The sequence below is a fragment of the Chanodichthys erythropterus genome, chromosome 19 (assembly GCF_024489055.1).
Source record: "Chanodichthys erythropterus isolate Z2021 chromosome 19, ASM2448905v1, whole genome shotgun sequence".
Lineage (NCBI taxonomy): Eukaryota > Metazoa > Chordata > Actinopteri > Cypriniformes > Xenocyprididae > Chanodichthys > Chanodichthys erythropterus.
In genome coordinates, this window is record NC_090239.1 from 28,159,880 (window position 1) to 28,179,893 (window position 20,014).

Genomic DNA, 20,014 nt, shown 5'->3' on the forward strand with positions numbered 1-20,014 from the left:
AATATTTTTGCTAAATGGAAATCGGACAAATGGTGTAAAAAGTCCACACATTGCATTTAAATGAACACACATTTTGATTGGTAATGACAGTCATATGTCATTTCTTGACGACAGACGTAACACGACACTGTCATTATTTCTACGGCAGCATGAATAAATTAATAAATATAGGTCGTAATAAGGTGGTTGAAAAACAACCTATAGGGTCGGTTTTTTTTCTTTTTTCTTTTTTTTTTTTTTTTGGGGAGGACAGTCTCTGAATTATTATTTAAATTGTGTTAATTCTGGCTCCTAGTTTAGAACCACTGTGCTAGGGTAATGTGGGTCTTGCTTGTGGGCATTGTGTTAACCAGGGTGTTGCAATGCAGTTGCTAAGATGTTCTGAATGGTTGCTAGGGTGTTCTGAGTGGATTGGATGCTTACTGGACCATTCGTTGTCAAACGACAAAGATAGCCCTCTTTCAGTGGGATTCCCTCTTTCAGACTTCCACAGAAGATCTCTGCACAGTACATTTATTTAATATTTAGACTACTTCTATTATTGATTGCTTTCAGGATGTGAAGAGAGTTTCAATTAGTATAACAAAAAGTGTTTATGAAAAACATTGCTACCCTACCTTTAATCTAGTAGACTACACATTTTATAGAATAAGATTAATCAAAAGCAAATAAATTAAGTTTAGAAGAGAATCACAATGTTGTTGTTGAGATCACAAATAATATGATCAGACAATCTGTGTTTTAAATTGTTTTCAGTATAGCATTAGCAAACACCTAATAAACTGTGATCTGAAAATAGAAAGAAAACAATGTTATGGTTTCATGTGTAAGAGGTCACGTTTTTGTTTTATTTTTTTTAAACAATCATTGAATTATAGACTCCAAAGTTACATTTTTACATTCAAAATTACATTTTCCTAGAGGCCCCAAACCAGCTTTATGGCTGATGATGTCAAGGAACAGAAATGGATTTGACTTTTAAAGGAAGCTTAAAATGCCTTTAAGTGCTCAGTGAGAACTGTCTTAATTTGTGCTGTATTCTCTCAGGAGCTTCAGATGGTAAACGAAGAAGACAAAGTCCATATTCGCTCATCAGTGAAATATAGAATTGCATTTTGTGTGCTTTACTGGTGAATAAAAAATGCAAATCCATTTTTTACTCATATTTACCCTTTATATTCTAACGCTATCAGTTTCATCATGAACTGGATCAGCATCAGCTGATGAACATTTCAAGTTTCAGTGGCAAAATAACTTGGGAAAAAAAAGTGTAAAAAAAAGTAAATATTCAATTTTGATATTTATGTTGACTTCAAGCCTCTAGCTGTTTTAAATCTGCAAAAAATGTCACATTTTAAGCTCTTCTAGTAAAGGTTGACTGTTTTTCCCAGCTATTTAAGATGATTGGCAGTTTTTTATTTTTTTATGAAGAAGTCCACCCACAACCTCAACCTGAGGCATTATTTCTGAGATTGCAAAAGTGTGCTTGTCAGTTTCTTGTGTGCATTTACTCTGTTCATTTACCAGCTTTCATAGAATTCAATTCAAAATTCATAGAGTTTTCTGATATTTCTGATATTACTAAAATAATGTCATACTACTGATGGAACCCTTTCTTTGTAGCCCATTCTTTTAAAACTAACACCTTTTCTTTTCAGTTGTTTTTCTGCTGGTCGGATATGATCCTTTGTGACCTGATGGAAACAGCTTTGTTGGCTCACAAAACCTCAAACTTGTTCTTCATCATTTTTTACAGCGTTCCGACATTCCAAGGCCTTCCAGAAGAAATACTTAGCAAGCTAGCAGATGTGCTGGAGGAGGTAAGCCACTGAACTGTGTTGTATAAAACATTGCGTATTTTCTCAGAAGAGCCAGTTAGCTGTAAGACTCCATTGTCTATTAAACATGTTTGATTGGGCTTTCATTAAATATCAAGGTTTTATTCAGAAAGGTTATTTCTTAAAAGGGTCTCACCGGGAAAGGTATTAAAATTTTTAGTATATTATTTCTGTCTGACTTATTGTACTTTATCTTGTTTGTTTTTTTGTTTGTTTGTTTGTTTGTTTGTTTGTTTGTTTGTTTGTTTCATAAAAATTGGGAGATAATGTGATTGTGCTTCATAGGAGTGGTCCAGTGCTTTCATTTTAAGGGTGACAGCAACTTTGGTGGATCTCGAGGATTATGGGATATTTGGCAATTAAATGTGATTTACATTTACAAGAATTAAGGGGAAATCAATAATATTATTGTCAACCAATATAGTTGACAATAATATCCATGGTGGCATTATTTACTGTCCAATTTTGAATATCCACACCATTTCAAATAGGCAAACAAGTATGCCCATTGCCCTAAGCAATAAACCACACCATCATATATGTTGGCATTACAGTTTAACTTATGAAATATGAGACCCTACCTGCCTGCATTCAACTTTAAGGCTATTGTTCTTTAATATGTTCTTTTGATAAATTTGAGATTTGCTTAAAAAAAAAAAAAAAAAAAAACATTTGCTTTTTTGTTTATTGTTTCCTAGATGAGCTTAATTTGTCATCTTGACAAAAGCGCACATTGGGCTTATTGAGTCAGAGAGCATTTGGAGACATTTACTCAAAGGATTTTCCCATACGGAATGACATTTATTTTGTTAAACTAACAAAGAACACCAAATTGCTGTCGACAGGCTGTTGCCAAAGGTAGACTCTTTAAAGTAATAAGCCCTGAAGTGTTAAGTAAAGGACAGCTTTGACTTTTTAGACTCTCTTCAGAAACATTGCATATGAACTAAATCTCTCATTTGCATGTGGTTCTTCTCTCAGACATGAGTAAAGATGCCGTCCAAATCCACTGGAGGGGCACAACTTGATTAATTATGCAAATCCATATGTGAGAGTATAACTGACCCCGTTAAACTAATTTGATAGCCAAATATTGTGTTTGGATTTCTTCTAGGAATAGATGTGCTACCTATTTAGAAACCAAATGCATAAAAAAAAAAATAAAAAAATAAATAACCTCTTTTATTTTATTGTTCATTTTCATAATGTTAGGAAATTAATGAAATTAACAGAGTAGCCCTGGGACGTCCTTGTTAATTAAGATTGCATCACTGAATTCAAAACCGATTTGTTTTTTAATGTTATCTGCCTAGAGGCCATTCATAACTTCTTAGGCTTGTGTTTACAATGCGTCTGTTGGTGTCCTAACATAATGCATCATATCACAACCATTATGTAGCTTTTCTCATTGTTTCCCAGTGTATCAAAATGAGTTATTACAGTGCTTTCAGGGAAGCCCTTTTTTTTTCTTTCGCCACTGTCTTTTGTAATTAATTCAGAATGAAACATTGGTAACACTTTATTATACAGTCTTTGTGCGTTACATGTACTATAAATTGTGCATAATTACACAATTAAAATAAAAAAAAAAAAGATGTAAGATTTAAGTGTGAAAATCTCCATTTGACTAACATTTAATTATTGTGTGTATATAAAAATTAAGAATAATTAAAATATTTGAATGATTGTGAAAGACATCTCTTTTCTCATCAAGGCTAAAAGAAGCTTTAAAATAGCTTTAGTATTTGAATATAAATGTAATTTATTCCTGTGATGCAAAGCTGAATTTTCAGTATTATTACTTCCGTTTTGATTGTCACATGAAACATTCTAATATTTAATGTATTATTAATTATTATTGGAGCTCAATTATTATTAATAATAATAATAGTTCTTCTTATTACCATTGTTGAAAACAGTTTTTGCTGCTTAATATTTTTGTGAAAACCATTATACATTTTTTCAGGATTCTTTGATGAATAGAAAGTTTGATGAACAGCATTTATTTAAAAATTTTAAAAATCTTTTGTAATAAATGTGTAATAACTGTAACTTTTGATCAACTTAATGTGTACTTACTGAATAAAAGTATTTCTTTCTTTCTTTTTTCTTTTGTTTTTTTTAAGCTTACTTACCATAAACTTTTGAATGGTACACTGTTAAACTGTTAAAATGGTAAACTGTTTACAACTTTGATAAAAAAAAAATAAAAATAAAAATAATAATAATAATAATAATAATGTGTTTCTTAAGCTCCAAAACAGCATATTAAAATGATTTCTGAAGAATCATGTGATTTCAAATTTATAGAAACAATAGTAGAAACTATATATATATATATATATATATATATATATATATATATATATATATATATATATATATATATATATATTCAGTACAGCAGGTGGGGAGAAAACTAAACATAAAATTGCTTTTATTAATCAGTAATTACTGAAAAAAAAAAAAAAATATATATATATATATATATATATATATATATATATATATATATAGATATATATATATATATACACACACACACACACACACACATATATATACACATATATATATATATATATATATATATATATATATATATAAATAAATATTTATTTAAATTATAAATAAATGTTTCTTAAGGGTAAAAAATGTATCTCTGCTAATGCTAGAAACTATGTATGGAGCCCTTACTTGAACATTGTGCTACTATAATCTTATGCAAACATGTAAACTGCAGCTAAGGCAGTTTTTGCATTAACTTCTAAATGTTTTTAGTCCAATTCGTTGTTGAAATATAATCATTTCTATACACTGGCTGTTATTTTCACAACAGGCTACAATTTTGCAATGTAATGCTTCAGTACACACGTGCACCGAACTGAAAGCACTGTACTGAAATGGTTTGGTACAAATATGTGTACTGTTACACCCCTAATATATATATGGAACAAAGAATGAGTAGATTAATTCTTTCATGAAACTCACTATCATATTTTAAATGCAGAGCTGATGGACATGATCATGGCCTAAAACTGTGGGTAGAGTGATTAATAAGCTGTCTTCCTGCTGGGTCCCTACTGTTCACCTGCTGCGTTCTACTGCCCTGACTAAACATGATGACAACAGAGCTGTGTTCTCTGCTTTGATCCATCACTCTGTTCTCTCTACATTCTCTTAGTCCCTCATTTCTCTGTCTTTCTCATCCTACTATCTATCTCTCTCTCACTTTGCTTATGCTCTGTCTCTGCGGGTTCACTGCTCTCTTCACTGGTCATTCGCTGTAGGCGAGGATAGAAAAGAGGATATCTCTGACCACATGCTTGAATCTGCTTGACAAAACAGCTTCTTAACCCTTCCCCAGCCATGCTTCATGATGTAACATACCCTATGGATGATTACTATCATCTTATGCTAAGTTTAGTAGTAAACGTAACCACTGATTTATTTTTTGTCCATTCATATCATTAGCTAAATAATTATTAAAACACAATAAAATAATGTTTAATAGTGTCCCAACCCATATGTGCATTTTAATAAGCTTGTTTCCACCCCGGAATAAAAAATAAATAAATAAAAAAATTTAATTGTGACTTTATATCTCACAATTCTGACTATTGTGAGTAATAAACTTGGCATGGTGAGGAAAGAATTGTGAATTGTGAGATATGAATGACAGTCATCCCGCCTCACCAATCCACTCCGACAGCACAAAATGAGTGAGGAATTGTTCACAAAGGATGCATTGTTGCATTCAAAAAAAAAAAAAAAACCCTGGACATTTTTGTGCCCAAAACCTGACCATTTTCCAACTTCTCTCTGGCAATTTGGTTTAAATGGGCCCTTTTTTTTTTTTTGCTACTGACCTCACAAAGCCATGGCAGTTTAGAACGAGTGATTTTCATAGCTCATTTTCAATAACTGCTCATTTTAGACCAGAGGTGAACATTCAGTATTATTCAACTAAATTCAATTGACCCAATAGTACATTAGACTAATGGCAGACTAAATGTGCACTACAGTATTTGTAAAGTCTCTTTTAGAATCTCCTATAGGGCAGATTTGTGCTTTTTTCAGTTGTTCATAAACATATTAATGGAAAAAGTGTCATTACACTATATTCAGCACAAACTAGGCTACCATAATATGTGAGCAACATGTACGTACATCTTTGTGTTTTTGAAGGAATAACGTTTATGTGTGGTTATTGAAAAAACAAAAAAACTTAAAGGGATAGTTCACCCAAAAATGAAAATTTGGGGCCCTATTTTAACGATCTAAACGTAAAGTGTGAAGCGCACGGCGCAGGTGCAATCAGGGCGTGTCCAAATCCACTTTTGCTATTTTAACGACGGAAAAACGGTCTGTGCGCCGGGGCGCATTTTTGAAATGGGTTGTCCCTATTCTCTTAATGAGTAATGGGCGTAACGTTCAATAAACCAATCAGAGTGTCATCTCCCATTCCCTTTAAGAGCGAGATGCACTCGCGCCATGGCGGATTGCTATTTACATGCCGGAATTTGTTGGCGGAAAAGCTGAACGCTTTTCAAGCGAAGAAACTGATCTGCTCGTGCGCGAAGTTAAAGCGCGCGAGCAGATCATCTACGGGACAAGCAGGATATAACATTATATATATTATATAATCATATATTATATAACATATAACATTATAAAATACACTGACTTATTAAACACACCGATTCAACTGAGGAGTTCAATGAGTGATGTTTTGCTGAAATTACCTGTTAATTGGCCAGTCAATCTTTCAGTCGTCTACGTTGGATGCAGGCTTTCAAATAGCTCCGCGCGATCAGTCAGTTAATATGTGTGTGTATTGGCAAGATTGTTCAATTAATTAGCCAGTTTCGTTCATCATTATAAGTAGTAATAGGCTGAATTGAAAATAGGTATCCTAATTCTAATACACACAATGACTATTCATCATTACATTTTTATATTTATGTAGCCTACACAATAATATTCTTTTACACTGTAATCCTTTTTTTTTTAATATTTGGCATATTTGTGTGATGCGTATCCCTGTGTGTAATAAGCAAAGTCAACGCGCACTGTGGACGCGCCCAGAGGTGCAGTTTCTACCAACACGCTCTAACAAAAAAATATTGCGCCATTGACTTTAGACTTTAGACCAGGTTTGAGTTGGTCTATGGCGCAGTCTATTTTCAGCTCCTTAAAATAGCAATGCGCCGGCAATGCGCCTGAACACACCTCTTTTTTAGACCAGCACGCCCATGGGCGCACTAACTGGCGCAAATGCATTTACTAATTTAAGGACGTGGCGCTGAACGGGAAAACGCGAACGGCGCCGGACGCAAACTAGCAAACACACTTGCGCTGCGCCTTGCGTCGCATTGCGCCGGGTGTATTATAGGGCCCTTGATGTTTATTTGATGCTTACCCCCAGTGCATCCAAGATGTAGGTGACTTTTTTTCTTCAGTCGAACGCAAATTATGATTTTTAACTGCAACCGCTGCCGTCTGTCAGTCAAATAATAGCAGTAGATGGGAACTTCAACTATAACAGTAAATAAAACTTGCTTAGACAAATCAAAATTAAAACCTTCGGCTCGTGACGACACATTAATGTCCTAAGAGACGAAACGATCGGTTTGTGCGAGAAACCGAACATTATTTATATAATTTTTACCTCTAATACACCACTATGTCCAACTTCTTTCAGCTTCCTGTTAGTGAGGTCAAAAAACGCGTTCTGAAGACGGAAGTGATGTCTCGCCCATATACTTCAATGAGCGCGAGACATCACTTCCGTTGTCAGAGCGCGATCCGACCTCACTAGCCGGAAGCTGAACGAAGTTGGACATAGTGGTGTATTAGAGCAGTGGTTCTCAAACCTGTCCTGGGGACCCCCCACCACTTCACATTTTGCATGTCTCCCTCATCTAACACACCCAATTCAACTCTTGCAGTCTCTACTAATTAGCTGATGACTTGAATCAGGTGTGTTAGATGAGGGTGACATGCAAACTGTGCAGTGGTGGGGGGTCCCCAGGACAGGTTTGAGAACCACTGTATTAGAGGTAAAAATTATATAAATACTGTTCGGTTTCTCGCACAAACCGATCGTTTCGTGTCTTAGGACATCAATGTGTCGTCACGAGCCGCAGGTTTTAATTTTGATTTGTCTATGGAAGTTTTTTCGACTCTTATTGTTCAAGTTCCCAATCACTGCTATTATTTGACTGACAGACGGCAGCGGTTGCAGTTAAAAATCATAATTTGCGTTCGACTGAAGAAAAAAAGTCATCTACATCTTGGATGCCCTGGGGGTAAGCAGATAAACATCAAATTTTCATTTTTGGGTGAACTATCCCTTTAAGTCACTGAAATAAGGCCAAAAATAATATTATATATGTGTTCACAAGACTTCTGGGTATTGGAGATTGTAGACTAGAGTTTTTGCTTCAAAATTATGTAAAAAAATTATCCTGCCTACTTGTTAATTTATAACAATATATTGATTGAGGTGTGAATCCTCATGAATAATGGGTGATTTACACCTGAGGAGACAAAAGAATCGCATAAAGAACCTCTAATGAGCTGCATATTAATAAGGCCTTTAAACATAGGCCAGTCAAGTAGGCTGTGAAAAAAACCCTCTGTGATCATGTCTCAAGCTCATCATGGTGTATATCAAACAAACAGAAAAAACAGCAATACTGTGAAATATTATTACAATTTCAAATAATGGTATTCTATTATATACTTTGAAATATAATGTATTTCTGTGATGCAAAGTGTCTGAATAATTATGTTACCTCTCTGGCATTTCATATTAGCTTTTAGCTTAAAAGCATGCACATTTGGAAAAATATTGATGGATTCTCATGTTTATGTCAATTTTCTATGCAGAGTAATATTTATTCAATATTTATTGTCATCACTGTGAGCGCTGGATACTGTGTTTTCAATTCATACTTGCAGCTGGAGGGCGATCTGTACACCTTTAGTCCACAAATTAATCTAAAGAAGAATAGGCCATGTGACTATCCAGGAACTAACAGGCTTCCAGAGATCGCTAATTAAGGCTATTCACAACACTTTTGAAGACAATAAATACACGATTAAGACGATACATAAATGTATTGCCTCAGAATTTGCGTCTGAATAATGCTGGCTCCGTGGGCATGGCCGCATTAGCGGATAATGAGCTGAATCACGGAGGTCTGACATGTGTCTCTTTTCGTACAGATTACATAAACAGAGAATATTTGTTTTTGATTTGACTTACACAATTTAAAACCTGACATTTCAATTTTTTTGTGTGTCATTAGTATTCACTAAGTTACAGTTCATTTTCTAAGAACTATCAGATTGGACTTCGTTCAGAGGGAGACGAGAGATCACGCATCTTGTTAGTTTTCTTTATTTTGCAAAAAGCACAACATTTTGTTTTTACTCTGAGTGTACACAAATAAAAGAATATATTCTATAGTTTCAATTGATATATGACTTATGTCTCTATGACAAAAAGAAATGACGGAGTATTTTAAGTCTAAGTGCTGCAATGTGAAAAATATCCTGCAAAACGTGCCGGCGCGTTACCCGACTCCAGAGAGTTAAATGCATAAAGACCCTGTTATACTATCACAACTAAAAGCATGTAAAATATTATCTGAAAATAGTGACATTCTATTAATTTTACAAAAGTAAATAAATCCATTCTGTAAATTGTACATTATTATTATTATATATATATATATTTTTAAAAATTTTCTCTCAACTTTTCATCTGATTCCTTTGCATCCCCTGAAAACTACAGACCTGATGTTCATAGACTAAGAGCAACAACTTTTTATAATAACAAATATAGGGCTGCCCCCTAATAGTCATTAGTCAAAGAGAATAGGCTTAGTCGACCAAAATGGGTATTATTCAGTTAGTCGCAGAAAAAAAAACCTCCACGGGAATTGGCGAAATCACGCAGTCCGTGAGGAACAGATTGTTAATGGCAGGCAATCCAAACATTCGCCTATCGTTCATCGAACTCAAATATGGCTTATCACTAGAAACAAGTAAGTAGTAGCAATTTTACAAGTCTGTTCACTCTAATGTTATCCTAGATAATTGTGTGCTATTATTTGATGCATATCCAAGTGTTTGTGTGAAGATCGCGCTTTCTGCAGGACATGGAGGTGCCGGCGCGATCACTTGAATTTAACTAAAAATACTAATTTCTGGTCATATTGATGAGAATATTCCAACATTTGAAACTGTAAATGGTTTGCTTTTATTTCTGTAAACTCACATTAACCACAAATCATTGAAAAATAATAATGGAAACAAACAGGATGTGCTTTCTGCCGTCTCGGTCTCAAGTGAATTTGAACGCATCAAAAAAACCCGAACCGAAACTCAGCATATACTTGCCTCAGACGTTAGAAATATATCTATGGAAACCTTGAAATGTCTACTTTTAAATGAATTGATTCAAATATAAAACAAATATTCTTAGATTATGTAATCCATATGAACCGTGCATATTGGCGCGTCGACTACTGCAGAGATGACAAGTCAGCATCGTCGACTTCATCTCTGCAGCCGAAAACACACAAAACACTAGTTTATCAATAAATTATTAAAATGTTCAGACAGTCTCCTTCTGTTTTTTCAAGTCACATTGATAATCATTACGTTTGCTGGTGCACTGCTGAAAGCTTTATGCTGATTAGGCTATTTATTATATATAGGCGATTAAAGACTCATTATTATACATTAAAGTAATGCTGTTCTTATTAATATTAACTCGCAGTTAGCCAACTAATCGCTTAAATGAATGACTACTAGTCGATTAGAAAAACCTTTAGTCGAGATCAGCCCTAAACAAATATCTAGTTCAGTCATGAAACTCTGGAGGGCGTGAGGCTGATTAGCCTTGTACATGCAATCTGCAAGCATCATTACTGCATGGCACAAGCTGATTGGCCTCTGCTGATCCTGCATCCAATGAGATTGTTTGCTCAACATTTAAATAGTTTGGTTCATTATTTGCTGTAAGCTAGTCCTGCAGTGCCCTATCAGAGTTCCTCTGAAACCCTCCACCTCCCCAGCTCCACCTGCCAAGATCTGCTACGGGACTTATGTGTGTCTATTTATGCAGCAGCAGCATACCTTACATGCTCACAACAGCATTTCTGTGCATCTATCAGCAGTAGCAAGTCCGTACTTGCTCTGCAGCAGTAGCATAGCAGATTTAGTCTGCCAAGACCAAATACTTTAACATTGCCATATTCAATAACATGCTTAAACTATAGAGTTGTCATGATTGAACTATGTTTAGACGCAGATGTCTCAACTTATGTATGCAAAGATGTGTGTAGTTAGTACAGTAATATAGCCACAGTATTAGTTACTGTCTCCTCGCCAAGACCTTCTGAACCAAGCAAGTGAATATGTGGGATGTGCTGCACTGCCAGATTTCTTGGCACGTTGAATATCTTTTCATACTCTGCAAGCCTGATGATGAAACAAACTTGTGGTATCATATTTTGCAGTTCAGTGTGGAGATGGTCATCACAGAGAATCGCTCCGCATGATGTTCCAGTTTAAAGATCTATGGCTCTTTAATTGATTACTCTCCTGAAACCAATTTGAGGACGGAAATTACAGCAAATAGCTTTTCATTTTTTTAAAAAATGAAACCAAATGGATGCTTGATGATAATGTCCTCCAGGGGAACACAAGGACAAAGACGAGGTGAAATTAAAATAAGAGATCCACTTTTCAGTGTAACTTTTTTCTCAAAATGGTTATCGAAAAGGCTCTCGTTCCACGCGATAATCATTAAGAAAACAATCAAGGCCCTAAAACATCAAAATATTGTTTAGAAAATATGTCTTTGTGAGGATGAAGATATTTCAGATAAATAGTTTTTCAAAGACATTTTAGTATCACTAACAATGTCTGTCTCAGCTTGATCACCTTCAGAGAGGCTATTTATTCTAAAGTTTTTAAAGACTTGAATGTGAACTTTAGTGCTTAGTGCAAATAGTCATTAGTTTTTCCTATAGCATCTAATATCTTTTAACCAAACCACGTCTTTATCTGTAGTTGCTCGGAAATACCTGCACAGACTAAAAATGCCAGAAAAGAGGCATTCAGAACTCCAATTAATGATCTTTTCAACAAATAAAGCACAGTGTTTCAGAGATGATGGGGAAGTTGAAAAACTAGACACAAAATATTCACAGTGAAGTTTTCCGGTGTAAAAGTATTTTCAAGAGAAGCGGAATATTGAATAGAGGGCGGGGTTTTATTTTAGCAAACCTCCTCCCCATCCCTTGCTCATAGCAGTCTGATGGTTGGAGGGGAGTGGTTAAGTATATTCGACCCAGACCGTCAAACTGATGTCATCAGAAAAGGAATGCCATTCCAGAGCGGAAGCAAATTTTCTGATTTGATTATTGATTATTTGATTATTATTCATTTTTATTTTGCGCACCTTCAAGCTCGTGCCGACCTAGCTTGAGCAGGAGGGGGTAGGAGAAACAACCAATATTTTGAATTTGGACTGCAGTACCCATTTCAACCACTAGCTGTCAATATTACGTACTGCACCTTTAAGACTCCCTACACTCTTAAACAACATATATTTGAATATATTTACTATAAACATCAAACATATGGTATGTACTTATAAATAAGGACTTATAAGAAACTGTTTATATAGCATTGATTCTGATTTGGTTATGCAATTTCATGGGATGAGTAGCTAATTTTCACATCAAAAACATTAATTACATCACCTTCTGCTTTTAGTCTGATTTTCACACCCTTTTTTCATTTCAAATCTTTGGTTCATGGTTTAGAACTCTTTATTTTTTAAATGCTTATTAAGAAAATGAAAAGGAAAAAGCACTTCTGAAACCAAGGCTGTTCAAAAAGTTGGCGGTCCTTATTACACTTTATTGCCCTTTGTCTACGACAACTAGCTATGCCTGGGCTTTATCCCAGACATACTTGTGAAGTGCTGGAATTGGCAGACATTCCCACACTGCACTGTTCTACTTGGAGTAACATGGGTCAGAAAGTCAGATTTTTCCATCAGATGTGTAAGGTCTTATGGTAAGAATAAAAGAATGTAGGGCAAAGAGTGGAAAAAGGGGGGATTTCTGGAAAAGAATCAAAGTTAAAGTAGTAAATCAGTAGGAATTATGAGACAATAAATTGTATTATTACAACATTATTGTCAACCACAGTACATGTTTTTGTGTTGAAGAGGTATCTAGTTATTGACAAAATAGTTATTTCACATTTTTAATCCAAGTTTGTTTTAACATGTCTGAATGTTTGGCAGTCCAAATGGATAATGTCAAGAACACAATGTTAAAAATCACAGCTGATTTTACTTCCAATGTGCGTTTCATGTCACGTTGAGTGCATTGAACATGTGGGATAATGTATTCCACACAGTCACCTCTGCTATATACTACTTATTTTGGCAAATTTTAGGTCATCCTTTTATTTAATGCATTATACTGTGCACAGTGTATACTGGAGCAAAAGTAAAAGTAGTGTGGTAGTATGCTGTTCTGGCATTGGCATATTTTAGGAAAACTCCACAGACAGGAATTTTATATTCAGAATTCTTTTACTAAGAAAAGTAGGACAATTTATGGACAAGGACATTTTAAATTAAAATTCTGCAAATAAATGTTACAGAGATAATTATATTCACATTTTAGAAAAATGAATAAATTCTTCTTTATGTAAGAATTTCACATTTCTGCTTTTAAACCATCTGGAATGTCTTGCCATGTTAACATCCATTGTATGCACGGTACTATAAATGTGTTTTTTATTTGTGCTTCAAAAAAACTGCTGGATGAGTCAGAATTATTTTCAAAGCACAAATGTCATAGAGAGATGTAGAGGTGGTATTTAACAGTAGGCTACATCCTAACAGTACAAAAGAGTCAAATTGAATCCTGAACCTCAACAATATTACTTCCTCAAGGTGAGCTCAGCGATAATCATATAACTCTACATTGCTGTAGGAGCAGACAGTTCAGTCTTTGGCTATAAACTGAGGAACGTTAGCTTCTTCAGATCTCAAATCAGATCTTTCGGGTTTTCTCATGGTTTCAGGACTTCAGGGACTGGACTTGATCTCTGAAATGATAAATCTGTTTGGTCTTGATGTCCAAGGGGCAGGATTCATAGAACATTCTTAAGAATAAAATTCTTCTCAACTGCTGTTTTCTTCTTATTTTCTAACTTAAAGACAATACTTTGTATTCCCAAAAAAAATGTTCTTATCTTTTTTCTTAAGATTGTTCTCAAAACAAACAAACAAAAAACAAGTATTCATATGCTTGAAAGAATGTTCTTAAATATCATTGTAAATAAGTTAGGATAACCTCCAACCTGTCTTAAATCCCCAAAGTTAAGATGTTTAATGAAATGATTGGGTTGTTTCAAATATTAAACATTAAAACACAACACTGTAGTCAATTATTAACACTATAGTCATTAAACATAACACTATGGGCGGTGAAGCGCACACCACAGGTGCACTTAGGGCGTGTCTGAATCCACTTTTGCTAGTTTAACGACGGGAAAAATGGTCGGCTTGCCTGGTGCATGGTCTAAAAGGGTTATTCCTATTCTCTTAATGAGTCATGGGTGTTTTTTGGGGCGTAACGTACAATAAACCAATCAGAGTCTCATCCCCCATTACCTTTAAAAGCCAGTTGCGCTGGCAGCATGGTGAATTCACTATTTAAATGGCAGGATCTGCAAGAGGAAAAAATGCTTCTCTTGCCAGGAGACGGATCTGCTGGTGTGCGAGGTTAAAGTGTGTGAGCAGACCGTCTACAGGACAAGCATTTTTATCTTTATGCACACAATAATAATCTTTTACAATGTGATTCTTTTAAAATTTGGCATGTTTGTGTGCTGCTTTGCATCCCTGTGTGTGTGTAATAAGCAAAGTGTATGCACGCTTATAGGTGCTACTATTACTAACGCGCTCTTTATATAACAAAACAAATACTGCGGCACTGACTTTAGATCAGGTTTCAGTTGGTCAATGGCGCAGTCTGTTTCAGTTGCCTCAAAATAGCAACGTGCCAACAATGCACCTGAACACAGCTCGTTTTCAGAAGAGCATGCCCATGGGCGCACAAATGGGTACAAATGCATTTGCTATTTAAACAACGTGGGCGCTGGACGTGAAAATAACTGCGTTGGGGCGAGAAACTAGCAAAAAACACTTTTTGCTGACATAGTGGGCCCTATCATACACCTGGTGCAATGCGTCGCCAGGTGCAATGCGTCGCCAGGTGCGACGCATTGCACCAGGTCATTAATTGTAAGAATCAGAAATTTTTGTATATTCAAGATTATTTTCACACTTTTGGTACAAGATGAAAGTTCTTGATGTGATAGAGAAAACTGGCTAGTCTAAGATAGTCTACTTGTGTTGTTATGAATTGCATAAAACACATTTTGGAACAAAAATATTTTGCTGAAGGAAATGCAAGTGGTGCTTGAAAAGTTGCCATGGATGTTCTGGGTGGTTTCCAGGGCATTGCTTATGCGGTTGCTATGGTGTTCCAAGAGATTTCATCACATTGCTATGCAGCTCCTAGGGTCTTCTAGGTGATTCTAGGTGGTTATTTATTGGCTAAAGTCAATAGATTACATCCTCAAACATCTGTGATATGGTGCTCTCTATAATCTGAAGTCCAAGTGCTTAGAAAAGTATCAACACACCTCTACTCATCAAGCCACACAGTTTGAAGTATCTTTCATAATCGTAGAAGAAACTGGACAAGGTCAATGCTTTTGTATAGATCCCTAAGTATCAGTAGTCTAAACACTGAGATTTCAGCCAAAGTTTCTCAGAGTTCTGTAAACTTACTTTTGCAGTGGGGGCTGCTGTGGGTTGCCAGTAGCATGGATTACTGCTAAGAGGACTTTTGTTCTTGTTTTTGTATTGTAAGCCTGAAGTGGGCTGTTGCATGATTGAGGCACTTTTTTTTAGATGACTTGAGGATGATTGTGATGGAACAACACTGTGAAAATTGGACCAGAAGGAAATAAATGACACCTTAGTAATTCTCTCTTTGCCTCTCCCTTTTTATCTTGTTTCTCAGACTCACTACAGTGATGGAGAGTACATTATTAGACAAGGTGCCAGAGGGGACACGTTCTTTATCATTAGCAAAGGAAAGGTAAGATCTTTTCTGCCACGAAGACAGAACACCACAGAGGTTGCATGCACGAATTCACCCCAGAATGAAAATCCTGTCATCATTTACTCACCCTCATGTCGTTCCAAACCGTTATGCAGCTTTTTTACTTGGAAGTCAAAAGGAAGGAAGGATTTGAAGGATTTTCAAAAGTTTTGGAGGGTCTTCATGCAGCTCTTTTCCATACAATATCTGTCAAGCTCCTAAAAGGACAGAACGCAGTATAAAAAGTATCAAAAAAGTAGTCCATATGAGTTATAATTAGTGCTGTCAACGTTAAAGGTACAATATGTAAAATTTTTGCAGTAAAATATCCAAAAACCACTAGGCTAGTGTTATATATTTTGTCCAGCTGATTACTAACAATATCTCTAATGTTTTCAACTATTCCCATTCTAAACAGTGACACGGGGCAGTGTATTTGCCTGTCAATGACGTCAGTTACCTTTGTTACCGCCTTTACTGACGTAGAAACCACATGACAACAGTGCCGTGGACAAATGCGGAAGTAGTGTCTAGCGTCCAGCAAACCACTAGCTTGCTTCAAGCAGTTCCTTATTTACTTCTTGCACGTTTTATGGTGGATTGTGTTACTTATTTATGGAACATAATTACTGTTTACCATCTGCCGCTGGTTCTGTCGACAAGGACAGCTCCCGTAAACTCATGACCGGAAAAGCGGAAGTGGCGCCGGCGGCTGTGTCATAATAAAAGTCCCGCTGCTCGTGAGGCGTGTGTTGATCAATCGCTCCAGCTCCTCGTTCAGCTCCCGCAACACTCGGTCCTGCTCTGCTTCATTCTACAGTAACGGTAATAATCGCATCCACGAACATGAGTTCTTCCAGACTCCAATCCCTATTCTTTTGCACCGTCCGTTGAGATGGAGACCACATGTCCCAAGTTTCCGCTCTAAAACTTGGCGTCATCAAACTACGCCTTTGTTTTGAATAGGCTTCTAGCGACCTCTAGCGGAAAAAAAATATCACAAATTGTACCTTTAACACATTAACACATGCGATTATTATTATTATTTTTTTTTTTTCAGTTTAATGCGTTAAATATTTTTACGCCATATCCTCACAAGAGCATTCTTGAATGAGTTAAATAAAGCCATAAACGAAAGTAAAGAGCTGAGAGAAAGTGGGACGTGTGTGAGATCTTAAGACAGCAGCTGATGGTGTCTGTCATTGAAGATAATCAAAGAACAAAAGTAACAGAGGAAATTACTCACTGCTTTTGACTAAAGAAGTAAGTGTTTTTATTATTTCCAAAAATATAGGTAGAGACACGTTTTTTTCCCATGAGCCTTTTGGATTTGAGAGCTACAGTGAAAGTGAAGATGTTCAGTGAATAATAACTACATAATTTCCAGTCTGTTCCTTACACAAAGCTATTGACTTAGTTCAGACGACTTGGAATACAAGTCATATAGACTTTTTATGATAGTGTCATGGAGTTTTATTGTTCGATGTTTAGCTTGACAGATGTGGTCACTATGAAATATTGTATGGAAAGAGCTTTTTGTTCTTTCAAAATTTTCATTTTTGCATGAACTTTCCCTCGTCATCATTCACTCACCCAAACCTGTTTAATTTTTTTTCTTCTGCTGAACACCAAAAATATATATTTTGGAGAATATGGGCAACCAAACAGTTGATGGACCCCATTGATTTCCTTAGTATGGACAAAAAAATACTATGGAAGTCAATGTATCTTCTATTGTTTTCAGCAGAAGAAATTCATACAGGTTTAGAACAACTTAATTTTTGCCATTTCTGGTGAACTATAAATCTGAATACATTTCAAAGAAACCTTCATCCTAATACTCTCTCTATTGTTGCTCTATTATTGAGTCATATCATTAGTGTGATGAATGCTGACTTATAACACATGTGAAAGGTAAATAATTTATATTTTAGGAACAAATCAGAGGATACTTCAGTCTTTTAATGATCAATAATCTGTAATTGCAGGTGAACGTGACTCGAGAAGATCAACCCAATGGGACCCCTGTCTATCTGCGAGCATTAGGGAAAGGAGACTGGTTTGGAGAAAAAGCCCTTCAAGGGTAAGAACTTCCTTGAAGCTACTTATACAGTGCTGAAATCACAGCTGGCCGCTGTCCATGTTTACGAAGGCAAGCGCTGACATCAATTATGTGCTCGATGGATCGCTTGCTACAGGGACATGCCTAATGGGCTGTTAACTGAGAAAAATCAAATGCACATCCAAACAAAGCATCTGTTTCGAGTTGTTCAACTTGCTTCATGAATACTTTTTGAATGGAAGTAGAAAGCATTTAAAGTCAACTTAAATTTAATGCACATTCCTTATTCCTGTTTTTTTCAAAAAAAAAAAAAAAAAAAAAAAAAAAATATATATATATATATATATATATATATATATATATATATATATATATATATATATGTATATATGTATATATATATATATATATATATATATATAAATGCAATAACTTTCTCTGCCTCTGAAACAACTTTCTTTTAGTAAGAGGGATTTTTCACCAAAGAAAGTCTTTCTCTATATTTTCTTTCTCCTGTTTAACTCAAAAATATTTCATATTAGTGAAGTAAAGTGAGCCGCAAATGGCATTTCATTTGACTTTTAACCTGATTTGAAGTGGGCTTATATGAAAATGCCTGTCTTATTTGAGACTTTTTTATTTGCAAGGTGGACCCGGGAGTATACAGCGCTTAGGGAGTAGAGCTAATTTGAGGAGAAGATGAGACTGGTTGTGTCTGAACAGTCAGATGCACATCAGATCCTCCCCATCTCATATTTCTCACAGGGTCGGTCGGTTATGAACATCATTCTCTGCCTTATTTCCATATTCCTGCACTATTTCCACAGCTGCAGATTCAATAGAGGCCAACTGCAGGCAGCTTCACTCAGCTTCCATTACGGCTATCGAGTTGTGTTTCAAGTGAAAGTTATTCCTGCTAAGCAAGGAGATGCTTTTCAGGTGTAATTTACACATTTATTTTCACATGATGGTTTTAGATTTTAAACTTTTGCTGTTGCAAAGAATGCAGACAGAACATATACAGCGAGGACCCCTAGTGGAGATCAGAGGAAGTGTGGTTGTGACAAATAACAATCCATTTTATTGTTGTTGTTGGACAATTGCCCTAGTTATTAGTGGTATACGTAGTAAAGGGTTTCTATTTTCTAGGTTTGTATTTTTTTCTTTTTCTATTTGACATGCTTGCATCAGTGCACTTGACTGGTTTTGCACAGTTGTGTTGCGATATTGACCCTGAAAAAGGGGCAAGCTGCTAATGGACCGGAATAAAGAGCCTGCAGATTGCACATGAAATATAAGGTCCGTGCTGGGAAAATTTATATTTGATAGAATTAACTTGAATGAGAAATAGTAGGATATATTGTGGCCACAGGACTCGACTTGATTTTTTTTTTTTTTTTTTTTAATTGTTATATTTTATTTTGAACCCCAAAATTGTGAATGAGTGAATGAAACCTTAGCTACCTAGAGCTGAGAAAATAATCTAGACTTTGTTGTTGTGTAGTTTAATTTTTAGATTGAGTGTTTGTTTTCTAAATGTCTCTTGAATTTCAATGGTTTCATTCTCTCTGCAGCCAGTAATTTACATCAATCAATCAATCAATCAATCAATCAATCAATCAATCAATCAATCAATCAATCAATCAATCAATCAATCAATCAATCAATCAATCAATCAATCAGTAATAATGTTCAATATCTCAAACACCAAGCAAGCACTTTGTTTTTGCTGCACATATGGTGATTATTATGGTAATTGTTTGTTACAAATGATATCAGCTATTTATACACAGATGTTTATAGTTATACACTGTGTGATCTATTGATCAATTGTTACTTTTCTTCTATTCACAAAGCCACCTAGTTAGATGGCTCTTGCTTTGATCTGTGCC

General features: G+C 35.4%; 1 protein-coding gene across 2 annotated transcripts in view; it reads left to right on the top strand.

Annotated features, from left to right (window-relative positions):
* Window positions 1-20,014, top strand: part of prkg1b (protein kinase cGMP-dependent 1b) — a 194,018-nt gene that overhangs the window by 139,457 nt on the left and 34,547 nt on the right. For both annotated transcript variants that reach the window (XM_067368833.1, XM_067368832.1), the window contains exons 5-7: window positions 1,757-1,820; window positions 15,980-16,057; window positions 18,049-18,143. In XM_067368833.1, the coding sequence (XP_067224934.1) occupies window positions 1,757-1,820; window positions 15,980-16,057; window positions 18,049-18,143 (237 nt within the window). The remainder of the gene's footprint in view (window positions 1-1,756; window positions 1,821-15,979; window positions 16,058-18,048; window positions 18,144-20,014) is intronic.